The 15,485-nt window shown below is 39.1% G+C and overlaps 1 protein-coding gene across 6 annotated transcripts in view; it reads left to right on the top strand.

The window, feature by feature from the left end:
* The window catches only part of CCSER1 (coiled-coil serine rich protein 1), a 735,398-nt gene that overhangs the window by 67,981 nt on the left and 651,932 nt on the right, over window positions 1-15,485 (top strand). For 5 of the 6 annotated variants that reach the window (XM_075090839.1, XM_075090838.1, XM_075090841.1 and 2 more), the window contains exons 2-3: window positions 4,051-5,409; window positions 8,002-8,189. In XM_075090839.1, coding sequence (XP_074946940.1) covers window positions 4,095-5,409; window positions 8,002-8,189 — 1,503 coding nt within the window. In that variant the 5' untranslated portion in view covers window positions 4,051-4,094. Of the gene's footprint in view, window positions 1-3,793; window positions 3,921-4,050; window positions 5,410-8,001; window positions 8,190-15,485 lie in introns of those variants that run through there. The other variant, XM_075090840.1, reaches the window with a different exon arrangement.

Below are 15,485 nucleotides of genomic sequence, written 5' to 3'. Positions count from 1 at the left end.
CTTGTATAATTCTTACCCTGTACATTTATGTATTTTATACTTGTCCAACTGCTGTAGGCAAGATAAAGGCCTAATATTGTATAGCTGGATGGTTCCTGCAAAGATCTCCTGTGTGAAAGAATAAGCCTCAAGTGTAAAAAAAACTTGGCCTCTGTTTTTTCTGGCAATTAAATACATGACTTTCAGATATTTTTTAGATTAATTTGAATTTTGCAACATCTTGGTGCAGACCAATGTGAAAGGAAACTGTTACCATTTGATTAACTTTAAAAATTACTAATAAGAGGGAAAATGTTTTGTTTGCACTTTGCCTCTTTCTCATTTGCATTGGTTTCAGCACAGGAGCTCAGAAAATGTGAGCTGTAGTCAAGCTCTTAAGGAAGGGCAGATCCTGAAATAATCCACCATTACTCTGGCTGCAATTAAATGTTTTCAAAACAGTTTTACTTATTTTTCTTCAGTATAACAAACGTTGCCTTGTGTAGTACCAGGTGCAAATGTGCATCAAAAATCCATTCCATAAAAAGCAAAATTTGAATGTCTACTGTAGCACTGTAGTTTCAGCAATAACTGTATTTTAGAATTACACAAACGATTACTTTGTAATACATTTTATTTGGTCAAAATTCAGACCTCAGTACAGAATACTGTGTAGACCATTTTTGGCCGTTCACGTTATGCGATAATTATGCAAAACATTATCGTAAACAAACAGCCTGATCTAATTGAAAGCCTTCCTAGACTGCCACTTTTCCTTGATCCTTATTGTTTACTTGACTTCTTGCTACTATTCGAAAAACCCAATAATTTCTTTTAAAATAGAGCTTTGTATTAGGTCCCAGACTGACTGTGTAGGATCAGAATTGTCCAGTTTAAATTTGAAAGAGTTATTTCTAATGGAATAATACCACTGCAAAGGTGTCTTTCTTTTGCTGTGGTTTTTTTTTTCCCTCTGTTGCAGCTTTTAAGAATGATGCCAGTAGGGATGAGGATGTTAGACATGGAAAAGTAGCGGTCCTGTACAGAATATGTCGCTGGAGTGAGTTTCACTCTAAGGGTTACTGCTATGAAGTGGTAAGCACAAGTAATGACATTTTATGTGGAGACTGAAAGGAAACACCTCCCGTTTTGTTCAAAATAGGACATATATGGTAGTTGATAACTCCTCTGCAATAAGTAAAAAAATTAATAAAAGATCTTATTTCATTAGTAGCTGAGGGTATTAATACTTTGAAATACATATTTTTTTTTTTCCCTGTGTTGCAAGTAGAGTTGTCACTTTAACTCAGTGCTAAGCTTTGGCACTTTTACACTGCAAAATGTGTGTATATGTATAAGTATATTAAAAAATAAACTGTGTATGCAAATAATATTCATAATATCAATAAACTATTCACAATATTCAAATTATTCAAAATGTGTACACACAAGCATTCGTATATGCACATAAACACGCATGTGTACATGTATGTGCGTGTTTTGAGACATGCCCTCTGATAGCTATTGTAGACCTAGAAAGAACACTAGGTTAGTTCATATTTTATGGGTGGGGATTTCTGCTGCTTAGGCAATAAGAGAAATGTTGACAGTACATTTGTGCTCTTCCTTCAAGAGGCAAGGAAGGAAGAATGACTGAATAAATGCCATTTTGTTACCTGCAGTTAGAGGGAATGTATTATTAAAATTTGCTGCCACCTAGAAAGCAAAGGCTGTGTATATTCACAGGTAAGTTATTAGGAATAATGTCTGTTATTATTTAGACACAGCCTTTGTATTTCCAGCAAAAGTTACAATACATGCTTTTTGCTCATTTTTTTTTCTGCTTCCTTCTCTCAGCTCAGAGAATTTCATAATTATAAACCAGGATGGTTTGTTCTCCAGTGAACTGACAATTAAGGTGTGGGCAGGAGAGTGAATGATGGGAGCAAATGTATTGTCTGTGTATAAAATGCCTATAGCGATTTAATGTCTCTTTAAAATATTTTGCTCATCTACTGCAGTTGTAAAACTGCATTCTGAAGTCTTTTTTTCAGCAGTTATGATGTCCCTCTAAAATATAAGGAAGAACCCTGACAATCTCTAAATAATCTTGTTTTGTGTGTGTGCCTATCCATGCATATCAGCATGCCTGCAAGTACTAGAAAACCAAACCCAACCCTATAGGTCTGGAAGTGGTTGAAGAACTGAGAGAGGTTTGTAGGGGGAGAGTGGAGAGGGGTGCATGCGGCTTTCCTAAGCACATTTCAATATGCTGAGTTACGGCCAGACAAACCAGCTGGTGCAACATAAGCCCCTACGTGAGTTCACAGGGCCTCAGCTTCTCAGTGCTGTTGCCTCTGCTTTTGCTCTTACAGTGGTGTAAATGCAAACTGCCTTATGTGTCAGTGCATTGGTTCGTTTGGTGGATGTAAAGTTATTCTGATAACCTGCGTGTGCCTGTACTATCAGCTCTGTCCCAATCAGACTGAATTCAACTTTGTGTTTCAATTGCAGGACCTCGGTATTGTTTAGGTCGGGTTTTAGCTTGTCATCGGAGCTCACTAATGATTTCTAGGGATTAGTGACCATTCCCAAGCTGTTTCTCTCATCTTAAACTACGAAATTGCTTATTGATTCCTGGTGCTTGTGAATACTGTGGCTGCTTGGCAGTGCATATCCAGACCAGAGCTGTACTAGCTTTTTTAAAACAAAACAATCCCCGAACTTAACAACGCAGGAAGTACGTAGTCAGAAATAGTCTCTGAACTTACTTGTTACCCTTTTTTTCACAGTAATATAACATATAGGTAGTTTTATTACTCCTTAAATATTCTGTTCCCATTTTTATTTTTATATATGTGTGTACATATGTTCACTGTGTAAATATATACAGTTAGTAGATAATTGTTGTAGCCTCATAATGCATATTAAATTGCTCATGAGGTGAATGAATGTTTTTGCACTTGATGTACAAACATTGTTTATCTAAACACTTGATTTTTATTCCTATATCCTGAACACTTACAGCTCACGAAGTTGTACTCGTGTGTTACACCTACAGCCTCTCTTGTTCTTGTGATTATATATCACATGTTTTTACTGCTCCCTCTGTGGTCCTGTCTTTCAGTGTTAGTTTATTACAACAAGAACAAAAAGGAGATAGAATGGGTATATATTTCATAAAGATTAATTTTCTTCTTGTGTATCTGCTGTGCTGATCAAAATCAGTTTTTATAGCTTAAATATTTATAAAAAGTTTCATACACAGACACAATATTTTTCACTGATTTCAAAAAACTGCAAGAATAACTAATTATAACCAAGTAGGTTACAAGAGGATTTCAGAGAGGCTTTCAAAAGAAATATTAAAGTTCAAATCCAGAAACATGATCCCATATTTTGTCAGTAAATTCCTAGAACCTAGAGTTAGGAAGAATTTTTGGTGGCGCATATTTTAGCGTGACTTCAATGCCAGCACTTGCTCTGCTGTAAGGTGATATGTACAGCATTTATCAGGAGCATATAAAGGCATTAAAAATCCAACTGAAAGTTCAGTGAAGGCTGGAAAATTACTATTCTCTTCTTCCATGAAAAAAATCTGAGTATTTAGGAAAACAAACAAAATAATGTTTTATTCTACTCAGATAATGAAAAATCAAGTCTCTTCTAAGAGAGCTTACAGTTTGTAAGGAGGCTTGTCCCGAGAACTTCAAAAGACAAGGATGTTTGGGTGATATATTTGTATATATTTTTGGTATGTAGATTTTATACTGTTACCTGGTGTGATCTGCGTTGTATAATATATATAATACTGTACCTCTTATCTGTAGAATGTGTTGAGCCACATCTTTGCTCAGCTGCTGGGTTTTCAGCGCTGCCTTTTGAACATCACTTTGAAATTCTAAAAATCTTCAGTAATGCATACACAAGAACTCGCAGCTGTACATAAAATTGATGTTGGCATCTCATCTATTTGGGCTGAGTTAAAGCCTGTTCAAGTGGACTTTGAGGCTGAGTAATTTATATTTTCTTTCTCTCTCTCTCCCCCCTCTCCCCCTTCTCTCATCCCAGATAAGTTTATTGGCTGTGAAGAGCCACGGACACTTTGTGCCCTGATGGGGGACTCAGGATCCAGACGATCGACTCTAGTGTCTCGGTTGCCAATATTCAGGAGAAGTATTAGCCGGAGACACGACTCCCTTCCTTCCTCACCTTCTTCTGCTAATGCTGTTGGCGTCCACACCTCCTCCCCATCCAGCACTAACTCCAGCTCAGGAAGCACAGGCAAGCGCCGGAGTATTTTCCGCACTCCTTCTATTAGCTTCCATAACAAGAAAGGGAGTGAGCAGAAGCCTGACTCAGCTAGTCAAAACGTTAACATCTCAAATGGTGCCCAGTCCTCTCCCACCACTTTGCAAAAACTGAGCTTAGAGGAACATATTAAAAGCAGAGGAAGGCATTCCGTTGGCTTTGGCAGCTCGCGTAGCAAGAAGATAACAAGGTCTTTGACAGATGATTTCGAAAAGGGAAAGGAGCCCTCAGCTAATAAGAATGTCTTTATAAATTGCATAAGCTCTGGGAAGAATGAGGGTGATGATTCAGGCTTTGCAGAGGAGCAGAGCCGATACTCAGTCAAACAATCCACGCGAAAACTTCTCCCTAAGTCTTTCTCATCACACTACAAATTTTCCAAACCAGTTCCGGAGAGTCATTCGGTTTCTTCTGTGCAGCAGTCCAGGTGCTTGCTGGAGGTTAAATCGTACGTGGAAAGTGAACCTGTGATTTCAGAGTTCTCTCCTTCCCATTCGGCCGAGACGACAGAGTGCATGGGAAGCTCCTTGCAGTCTCCGCTGCTCTCGGCCGACCTCACGGCTGCCCAGACCCCCTCTGACTTTGTTGCCCTGACAGAGGATTCTGTTTCAGAAGTTGATGCTCTGCCCAGCGGCGGGACTGGGGCACTGCTCGCAGAGGATTTTGGCCACAATGTCTCTACCTCTCAGATCATCTTTAATCCTGCCGCTGCTCCTGCAAGGGAAACAGATATTGTGCAAAGTGCTGGCCATTCTGCTGGTGTATCTCCTGTGAGTCATGCAAGCTCATGTAGTGTTGAATCTAATAACTTATTCAAAACCTCAGCTGCTAATCAAACAAAAGTATTGTTGCAAGCCCATGAACTACATATTAACGATACCAGGCACAGAGGAGAAATTAACTCAGCAAATGCACGTTTAGAAACCTTTGCATTACAGTGCAGAGAAGAACCAGTGACACTCTCTCCAAAGGTACAGGGGTTGAGTGGGAACAGAGATGAAAGCACGCCATCCAAGCAGACAAGAGAGACGATTCCTGTAATGGAGTCTAAGATTGTTCCGTGTTCTGAACCTCAGTCCTTTAAAACACAACAGGGTTATGAGACAAACCGTTCTAAAGGTATGTCTTGTGGTCTTTTCATTGTTGGGTTTGGTGGGGTTTTTTGGCCTCCGTTCTTCTGTAAGAATTGTTTGATCATAAAGTGTTTTTGTAGAGTTGCCAGTGCTAGCTAGGAAGTTCAAAAGTTATGAATTGTGCCCTCCTCCCAAAATTGTAGGAATTAAATGAAAAGTAATGATGTTTTGAGCTCACATGTTACAATTTGCTAACGCCCATCAGTGCTGTTCATAGTTATGCTTTCCTGTGGCAGAAAATGAATTTAAAAAAAAGTATTGATTCTCACCTCTTGTTGAAAGCTGAGGCTGGGATTATTGAGGTATACCTGTTTTGGACTTGAGCCAGAGAGCTTCATCATTTGAGATGGAAACATGACGAGAGAACTAAACCTTCTTTCAGTATGGTTGTAAAAAAATAATACTGTCTTATTGATCTGGGTTTCAAAATTTCCTAACTCTTGCTCTGTTCAACTGATGTTAGAGAGTAGCTTAGAGTGGTTATTTCTGTGGCAGAGTATGAGAGATCCTATTTCTATTTCCACCTGAAATAACACTGTGCAAGTTCTTATGTAATTTATGAAACAGAGGGAGTTATTTACCATCTAAATTTAACACTGGATCGTTAGCTTATGAAGAGGTATTTGGAAATATTAACAAGATGAAGTGGAAAGGCTGTGCCGAGAAATCCCAGTCTATAGAGATACAGATGAATAAAGGCACGAGGTCCTTGAGTGAAGGACACCTGTCAGAAGACATCTATATCTGACAATAAATTTTCTCAAACCAACCTAAAGACTGGTGCTTTCTTGCATAATCCTGAGGCTCTATCTGGTGGGCCAAATTTTGTGAGAGTTAACAAGACTGCATTTATGGTGTTTGTATTAGAAGTTGAATGAGCGTAAATTGATGTGACTTCATACCCACCTTTTTGCCTGGATATTTATCTAGGCACGTAGCTTATAAGCAATCCAAAGCAATCGTGCTGTTTGAATTTTTTGTCACTGCAAGGCTTGGTTGGATATCTTGCACATACATGGCAATATAAAGTTGAAGTAATCCACTAAATTAGAGAAACAAGTTCCTTCTGGTGAAAGCTCAGAACCTTAGTCAATTGCGAGAAAAAAAATATCTCCATTTGTGTATGTTGCTGGTCCTGAGCACTCAATTGGTCTTCCTTGCAACATTGGCTCATCTCTGTAGAAGCTTGTTCTCATGAATCTGACTTACTGGAGTGTACCACAGAACAGCAAGCGAGCTGCTTGGAGTGATGTTTAGAAATACACAGTGCATTTGAAACTCATGTATTGGCAGCTCTATATTTGATCTGTATTTCTGGAAGGCTGCTAAATGAAGTTGAAACAGTAATAGAGGGATTTTTGTAAATGGGATTCATGTTCACAGAAACACTAGAGCTAATACTGCGCTATATAAAAGTCGATGATTAGTTGTTAAGGTTTTATGGTTCTGTCCAAATGCAATTTTTTTTTCTTGTGTGGTGAAGAGTGTATTTAAAATTAGAAACTGGCCAAGATTACAAAGGAATCATTGCAAAAAGATATCACATCCTGCCATATGAAATGAAACGAATACAGAAAAAGCTTACGTGGCATTCAGTAAGATATGGTTATAAGTAGTTGTATCTATTACAAACAGACTGGCCTGAACATTTGGTTTTGCTCAAACAGCATTTAAAACCAGATGTGAATGCAAAATATTTCTGTGCATTTTCTTTAGTAATATAAATTTTCCCTTCCATAGCTGGTCTCCTAGCAGATATCATTATAGATGGCATTGTGAACGTGACATTAATGTATGAGCAGGTTTGATGTGCCTTATATTTCTTGATATACCTTTATATATTTTTATGTGATACAGATATTTTTGAGAAGCCTTAGGGAAAATGTCTGTTCTCTCACAAAAGGCAAATGAAGATAAGATTTTTCTATGTTATATTTATTATGCTATTATGCTCTTCTCTTTCCCCATGTCTAAATTTGCCCTGAAACAACTGAAATTATAATCTTTCTCCTCTTTTCTGATGTGTTATTGTTTAACTGGAGTTAGGGACTGGGATTGAGCCTGCAGGCTGTGTTTGGAAGGTGTGGGTGCAGAGCTGAGCTAGGAAGGCCAGGCAGAAGCTGAAACCAGTGTGCATCCCTGTGCTATGCAGTGGTAACGAAGCTGTGACCTGGCCCTACAAAACCGAGACTTGCCTCGGGACGCAGGGTAAGGCAGGCTGGATTTTGGCAGCAGTGGACCAGTGATAGTTTCTCTGGTGGATTTTACTGGACAGTGCTTTGGAAGTGTCCTAGAACTAGGGGAGAAAGGAAAGGATGGAGCAAAGGTCCCTCTGGGTTCTGTGAGGAGCCATGGACTGGGCTGTGGTGTACTCAGTGTGCCGGTCATTGGGGACTGAACAGCAAACTGGTGGCCCAGGTGACACTTACCTAGGTAAGCAGGATCTGCTTTCTACAGAACATCTCTTATGCATTTGCCTTTCAGTGACAGAATTGCAAGCAAAGCCGCGTTCTCATTAAGAAAATAATTGTAGAGAGTAATTCTCGGTAGTGATTGCTGATTGCTTCTCTATCTGTAGTTGATCTTGCCAATAGCTTCAGTCCATACCGAGAAGGCAGATTTGTTGAGAAACGACTGAGATCCTCTTCAGAAGGTACTGCTGGAGGTAGTCGGCTGATCATAAAACCAAAGGATGGAAATACAGAAGAGCTTAACAGCCTACGGAAGCAGAGAGCAAGCTCATCCTCTTCAAAAATGAACAGCATGGTGAGTTTTATTCCCATATGCCTACGTTTTTGTTTTTCTGTGATTGGTGTAATTATAATGAGAAGCAGCAACTTTACAAGTAATGGATGGTAATAAAGAGCTGAGGCAGAACCTGTCTTAGGCTTCCAAAATGTGATACAGGCTCAGCTACAGATGCTAAAAGTATTTTTTTCATGGTGTGACACTGTGAAAAGGTTTGCATGCCTTCTGTGAAGAGATTCTGGTTGTCATGCTTTGCTGAGTTGCCTGAGAGAAAAATACTGGGAGAGGGAACTGCAGCAAGATTCAATATGACTGTTTCTGAGGTTAAATACAGCGGGCTAGTCTGTGGCAACATTTTATTGTTACTGCGTTAGTTGTTTCAGACTCGTGTCTGGTATGAGTGCGATGAGATTCAGACCAGAAGTTGAATAGAGAGGAAGTTGTCTGTGAGGAGGCTCATTTGAAAGCTCTGAGTGGTCCCTTTTGAAACTGGTGACAAGTTTGAACACTCTCACTCTGACCACAAGGTAAAGAAGAGAGGAAAGGATCTCTTCTGAGAACCCTTGAGGGTCCCAAGGACTGGAAAAGCTAAGACAGATCAGATAAGTGCAGGAGAGTACTTTTGAAACATCTTCTAGTGAAACAGTGGTAGAAGGAACTGACTGACAAGTCTGTGCTTTTCTGTAGCCAGTGAGAATAAACATTTTAAGAGGAGTGTAATTTATACTTACACATATGCTCTTCAGTGAGGGAAATAAAGAAGATGCTAAGATTGAATATCTACATCAATGGTGTCCACTCTTTTGCTTAGGAATCAATAAAACAAGTTTTACCGCCATTATTAGTTTGAAATACTTTATTCAACATGCTAGCTGAAAAAAGGAGGATATATCTTGTACGCATCTGAAAATGGCTGTCCATAGAAAGTTAAAAGCTTCAAGTTCCTTACCCCTGCCTAGAGTGGCTGAACGGAAGGGGCTTTTCCTTTTCATGTTTATGTAATAGCCATTATGTTAAAATGATGCATGACCAAACACATTCCTGAGAGACTCAGATGTGAACACAACTGCCTTTTGTAAGAGAGAATTTTTGCAGTTTTTCAAAGATGTGAAACCGATTGGTGCAAACTGATGTTAGATTTCCATTTACATGTGCTTCTGGTGTAGTTTTATAGGCTAATACAAAACCTCAACAACTCATGCATCACTTAGACAACTTTTATGTCTGTGTGCTGCTTTGGCTGCCACTAAACATAACACCACCTCTCTCACCCGAGAAGCCAAGGAAGGCTAAAATTGGCTTCCTCTGTGAGATTTGGCCATACTAGTTCCTAGTTGATCATTTAAGAATAGGTCCCTAGGGAAGGATCTGATTTGGTGTGAAATCTCCTTACGGAAGCTGTGGTGGTAAATTGGGGTTTCTCAAGAGGATGTGAAACCTGTCTTTTGTCTTGGTCAATCTCACCCATGTGCCTGAATGTATCATCCAAACGTTCCTTTGTGGCTGGGTTCACAAATGTTCCTTTGTGGAGAAAGTTGCATCAGTACTAAGCACACTCTCACTATCTACGGCTGATGGACAGCAAATTTTCCAGTGTACCAGTGTCCCGAAGCAGCGCTCGCTAGAAGCACTCGACTGAAATGGAGTTACTTGATGTTGTTTACTGAAACGCTTGCCTGCATGCTCACTTTGTGTAACCTGGGGAGATTGGATTACCTATACTTCAATGACAGGATTATTCTTTTCTTAGCAGTCTCAGATTGTGCAGATTTATCAGTATTCACTGATTAATTTTATACTTCCTGAGAGGGCAGGAGGCAAATTAATTTTAGGAAGGAGAAGATTTTCTAGATCTGCCTTTCTTGTTTATAGGTTGTTGCCAAATTATCAGATGTAGTACAGTAACACAAAATTTACTTCAACAGAGAAACCTTGATTTTTAAAAGAATTTTATTTTAAAACACTGTATTATTACACACAGAGATACAGCACAGAAATGAAGAGGTAGACTGGCTAAATAGCAGAAGAAACCTTTGCACTATTGAAGTGTAAAGTTGTCCCATGTTTCTATGCTTTGTGGAATTCACATCCAAATACCAGTGAATAACATCTTATTTTTCAAAGCCAGAAAGAACGTGAGGACACGTAAAGATACTGTTTCATATAGGCATACAGAGCATTACGCAGATGTAGTTCTTGCCCTAAAAAGCTGGTTAACCTTGTCTCAAGCCTGTAAACCTTACTTGGATTTTTAGACCCAAGCTATTAGGCAGATCTTTGCATTCATTTAAATACTAGGCTAGACTGATGCCGTAGCACCTAATTCTGTTTAGGTCTGTATTAATGAAGGGACTGGGAAGGTGACAGCACTGTAACAACAGGAAGTAAGCGAAGTGTATGCGGTGGGTAGGTGGTGATTTGCGTCTCTTCTTCGTGTGTTGTGTATGAAATCCACATTTCTGTCACTTCCGTTAGCGATATTGTCCACAAATGCACAAGTGTTTGCTCATGCTTATTTGTACTGTAGTCATAGACCAAGAACTTTTATGTCAAGGTTACTGTGCATGAAGGTAAAGTTATTCCTGCTTTCCACCCAATGCATATGGATATCTCTTCATACGTTAAGAAGGATGCTAGATGAAAACTTCTTTAGTAAAAAGTGAAGTCTAAAAAGAAGTAAAACAAACCCGAAACTAATACCACCACCTTCCCTTCCCCTCCCCCCCGCCCACCCCCCCAACACCAGCAAGCAAAAGAATAAGCAGAGTTCCCTGGAAGGAAAAGGAATTAAAAATGGAAGAAATTGTTTGTAACAACGCATAACAGGCCCCTTCAAAGTAGTTGTCACAAGCAATTGATGTTTAACACCACAGTAGCAGGTTGTTACCAGTGAATGATCCTCATGAAGAATAAATACTAGGTAAAGAATTGGAGTTGCTAAACAACGTATTATTAAAAATCTGAACCTAACTTTCTTGTGTGCCTAGAAAAACATTAGGCAGTCTTCTGTGGCTATGTTTATTCATTTTTAGTTTTGGAAGGAAATGAACCACAGGAGTTTAAGGGATGGCAAGTCCATGGGGGATTGCTGAGGCCTCCCTGAGGAGGGCAGCATTGCTGGTCAGTTTTCCTCTGCACCCCGAGTGAGTAGTAGTAGCTCTGGGTGACAGTCTTCTGGCATAATCCAGATGTGTTATGCTGAAGAAGCTATGTAGTGTGAAAGATTCTTCAGATTGCGAGGAGAAAGTAAGTCCTCTAAGACCCTGTTTGCTTCTGTTTCCTTGTTGGCAGGCAGTGAGGGCTTCTGCTGAGTGGCTGGTGGGAGTGAGGAGCCAGAAAATCCTAGATTTTCACAGGAGATGAGGAGAAAAGATTAGCATCTGAGAAACTGTTCATATTCCTAAACAACTTGCTCAGCAGAGTATTCTTGCACGATTGGCAGTGCTCTTTTTGAGGGTGTTGGGTTGGATAGGTGGATTTCCTAAATACAGAGAATATGTATCAAACCTACAAAGACGGTCACCACCTCCCCCAGGAGTGGCGTTAACTCACTTGTCAGATGCTGAAAGTAATGTATAATCTGGAGAAGAGCAATGCTGCTTATAAATGAGAAGTAGGAAAAGAAAGTTTTTCAAAATAACTCTGAAAGCATGGCAGTTTTGTAGGAATGTAATTAATGAACTGAAACAGACACTTGAGATTAACTGCTTAGGTTACTAAATGTGTGTGTTTTGTCAGAATAGTTTCAAAGCTGTTTTTGCAGTGACCGATTTCTGCCACGAGATGCCACCGTTTCACTAAAAATGTTTTTAGTATTACATAGTTACACAAAAAGTGAAAACTGCAGTTTAGGACACGTTTTTGGAACAGTTTTTTGATTAGCCTGTACAGTATAGTAGACCCTTTCCAAATGAACATGGTTGATACTGATGCAATTTAAAGAAATTAATATTGCTATAGAAACTCTGGTTATTCAAATGTTCCAGCATAAGCTACAACTTTAAATATTTAGACATACTAGATAGACTAGTGAACTATGTCTCAGAAGATAGATGGTGGCTATGGCTGACCTCCCTGTTCTCCAGCTAGGTGGTTCTTCTTTTCCAATGTGTGAGAGGCAAAAAGAAAGAAAAATGCAAAGCAGCATGGTAAAAGACCTGAATGAAATATGCAGCCCTGCAAGACCAATGAAAAGAACATGAACCTGGGTAGTTGAAATGTAGGAGAGAATTTAGAATAACCACACTGGGAAAGAAAAAAGGATCAGACCTCCAAATCACTCTAAGTTCTTTAAGAGGCTTAGGAGACAGAACAGCAGGAAAAAAGAGTTGATGTGCTACAGTACTTAGAATTAACAGTAGAAATTGATGTGTGAGAGCAATAAAAACTTTCATTACTTCTCATAGTAGTGGCTAGTGTGGAAAGACAACTATCCTAAATATCACCTTTACTAGTAATAAAGAGGAAAATTAAAAAAAAAAAGTTGCTGATAGACATTTTGAAATGCGAACAAATTAGTCATTAAAGCCAGATAGTCATAAAGGGTGATATGAATGAAAGTGACTGTACATTATTAAACTTAGGAAGTTCAGAGGATTCTGGGAGCTCCTAGACCACGCTGTCCAACTTCAAGATGTGAGCTGCACTGTGCTGTATGTAGACATGTGTGTTTATTCTGTCTAGAAATATAACAGCATACATGGAGTAGAACAAGACTCCCACTTACATTTGGCTCTCCCAGACCTGCCTTTCTGCTGCTCTGCCATTATTTATGAAGAAAATAATTGTCTGTCTTTGAAAATCTCTTGCCTGCACCTGGCTATTAGCATATGTGCTTTATAACTAAAAGAAGCCTAATTTTTCAGCTTTTTCCTGTCTCAGTGGGTGAACATTACCACTGCCCTTTTTTTCCCCTGCAGGACCACATTTCTCTGGGCACTCTCCTGAGCAAAGGTTTTCTTCAATTTCTTTTATTTGAATCTTCTCTAAACATTGCCTGTTTTTCATTTCTTAAGTTCAGCTACAAGTTTTCTTCCTTGCAGGTGTAAATTTTTATGCTTGCCCTCAGCGCTGTGTTGTCCTTTTGCCCAAAGCAAGGCAGCCTTGCTTGCTTGCATCAGTCTAGTGAGAGCTGCACCCCTTACTTTTTCCAGATTGTTGTTCTGACTGTGCCGTTTCTTTCTTTGCGTCTTTCTCATGGTTCCACTATATTAGATGAAACTGCATGTTGCCAGCTAAAGGGCTTTCATGGCCTAAGGCCATCCCAGTGTTTTTACCAAAGCTGTAATAGTGATACCAGTCTTCATTGCCTGCTTCTTGAACTGTCAAATAGTTGCATTTGTGTTTTCTTCCACGTTGCCTATCATGCGCTAGAGTAACTGCAGTTACCACAAAACTTTCTTAGTTTTTTCTCTCAATTTTCATTTTAATTTTTTTGCCTTGCCTACAAGTAACAACATAATACTGCACTAAGATAATTTTACAAGATGCCTGCTGGTGCTGTATTGCTGAGGTTTTTCTTCCTATCCATCCAATGCTGACACTTAGGCAGAATCTCCTTTTCCTTATGCTTGTGCTATGCTTATTTTGTGGGGATGCTCTGAGTACCTAATACCTCAGTAAGAATATTTATAATATAAATCAAGACCAGTTTATGTGAAAACCAGTGTTGGAATACAGGGAAAATATTTCATGGGCTGCTGCAGTGTTCAGTTTGGTAACGGGAATGACTGAATATGTCAGTTAAACACTAAATTTGCAAAGTTAATAATCGACTAATTTAGTGTAGAGAGGGCCACCTGAAACTTTGTCAAGACATAACAGAGGTAAAAGACACAGAAACAGTGAGATGCTAGCAAAAGAAGATATTGCCTGCAAGTATTTGAGATTCCTACTGTATCTCTAGAGGGAGCAGAAAGGCAAAACACAGATTACCTCAATGGAAATGTGTTATGGCCCCTCCTGCTTTGAATGTTTGTGATAATTATATAATTATCAGCTGGTGTCTAAATTCTAGTTAAGTGTCCTGGATATTCTGTGTGAGTAACTGTACCTGGGTTTGGTTATCTAGATGTTTTGAGGTGACTTAGCAATTAATAGTCAGGTTTCTAGTGCACTTCAGAAATTGTACTTGCAGTGATGGAGCAATTATCCAAACTGCTGTGTTCAAATCTGTCCTTGTGTTTGATAAAATACATTATGAAGCAGTATCCAAATCTGCAACTCATGAAAATGTGATTAGTGCTTCTCACAGGTGACTTCATTTTTAATGCTTCCTGAGTAGTCTTTATTACCAAGCACCAGTTCTAACCTAGTTACTACATCATGAGAGAAACAGCAGGATCCTGTGCCCACTTGGACTTCACTGAATGTACATGAATAAGGGCTAAAATGTTCTTTTATCTTCCTCTTCTCTGTGCCCAATAGTATGATATTTTGCTAGTGTCTGAAGCACTGAATGTGGGTAAAACTAGATTGGCTGCCAGCCTAGAGAGGATTCAAGTGATTTTCATATTTGCTTCTGTTGCTTTAACATTACTTTCTCCTGCTCTTTTTCCCTTGAGTATGGACTTGACCTTCTGCTTCATGCCTCTTGACAGTCTACGCTGAGACCATTTGGAAACTAAGACTTCTATGCCATCTGTGGCCATCACATTAGGTGGAAGATGCTATTGAAAATACGTGAGTTGAAATGTTTGAGTTACAGTGGGTGACCGTTAGACTGAAAAGCGGAACTTCTTGTGACCTGTAGAGGCTTGAGAAAATCCTATAGGATACACTGTCCATCTATGGACTGGAGACACGTTAATGTCTTCATAGCAGAAAAGCTTCTGTTTTGACAGTCTGCACTGGAAAGGCAGTGAATGAGAGGTTATGGAGAGGATTTGAGTGCTCAGGGTTTCAGTTCAGGTTAAAAAAAAAAAACCAAAGAACCCCCAAATAAACAAAAAACCCAGTTTTTTTCAGATATACCAAAACTGTTTATAAAAATATAAACCAGGTAAGCAAAATGCACATGCTGCTTTAATGTCTTCTGCACAACCTTCTTTAGAACTAACAAGGTTATATTTTCTCTGAATAACTGCAACCTGTTGTTAACTTGCTATACATACATTATCTCTGGTATCTGATGTTCACAAAAGTTTCCTCATAGTTAAATTAGATGTTACATTTTGTTCTGTCACTGAATTATGGGATTTCTGCTTAATTCAGATTCCTCTCTGCTATGCTGGGTTTCTCAGGGGAGAATATTTAGGAACATCAATTCTTATTGAACTGTTCAAACAAACTCTGTAAGGCAGCAGTTCACCCTTC

Source organism: Phalacrocorax aristotelis, chromosome 4 (genome assembly GCF_949628215.1).
Source record: "Phalacrocorax aristotelis chromosome 4, bGulAri2.1, whole genome shotgun sequence".
Classification (NCBI taxonomy): domain Eukaryota; kingdom Metazoa; phylum Chordata; class Aves; order Suliformes; family Phalacrocoracidae; genus Phalacrocorax; species Phalacrocorax aristotelis.
Note: the sequence above shows the minus strand (reverse complement) of the source record. Positions and strands in the feature narration are given on the sequence as shown.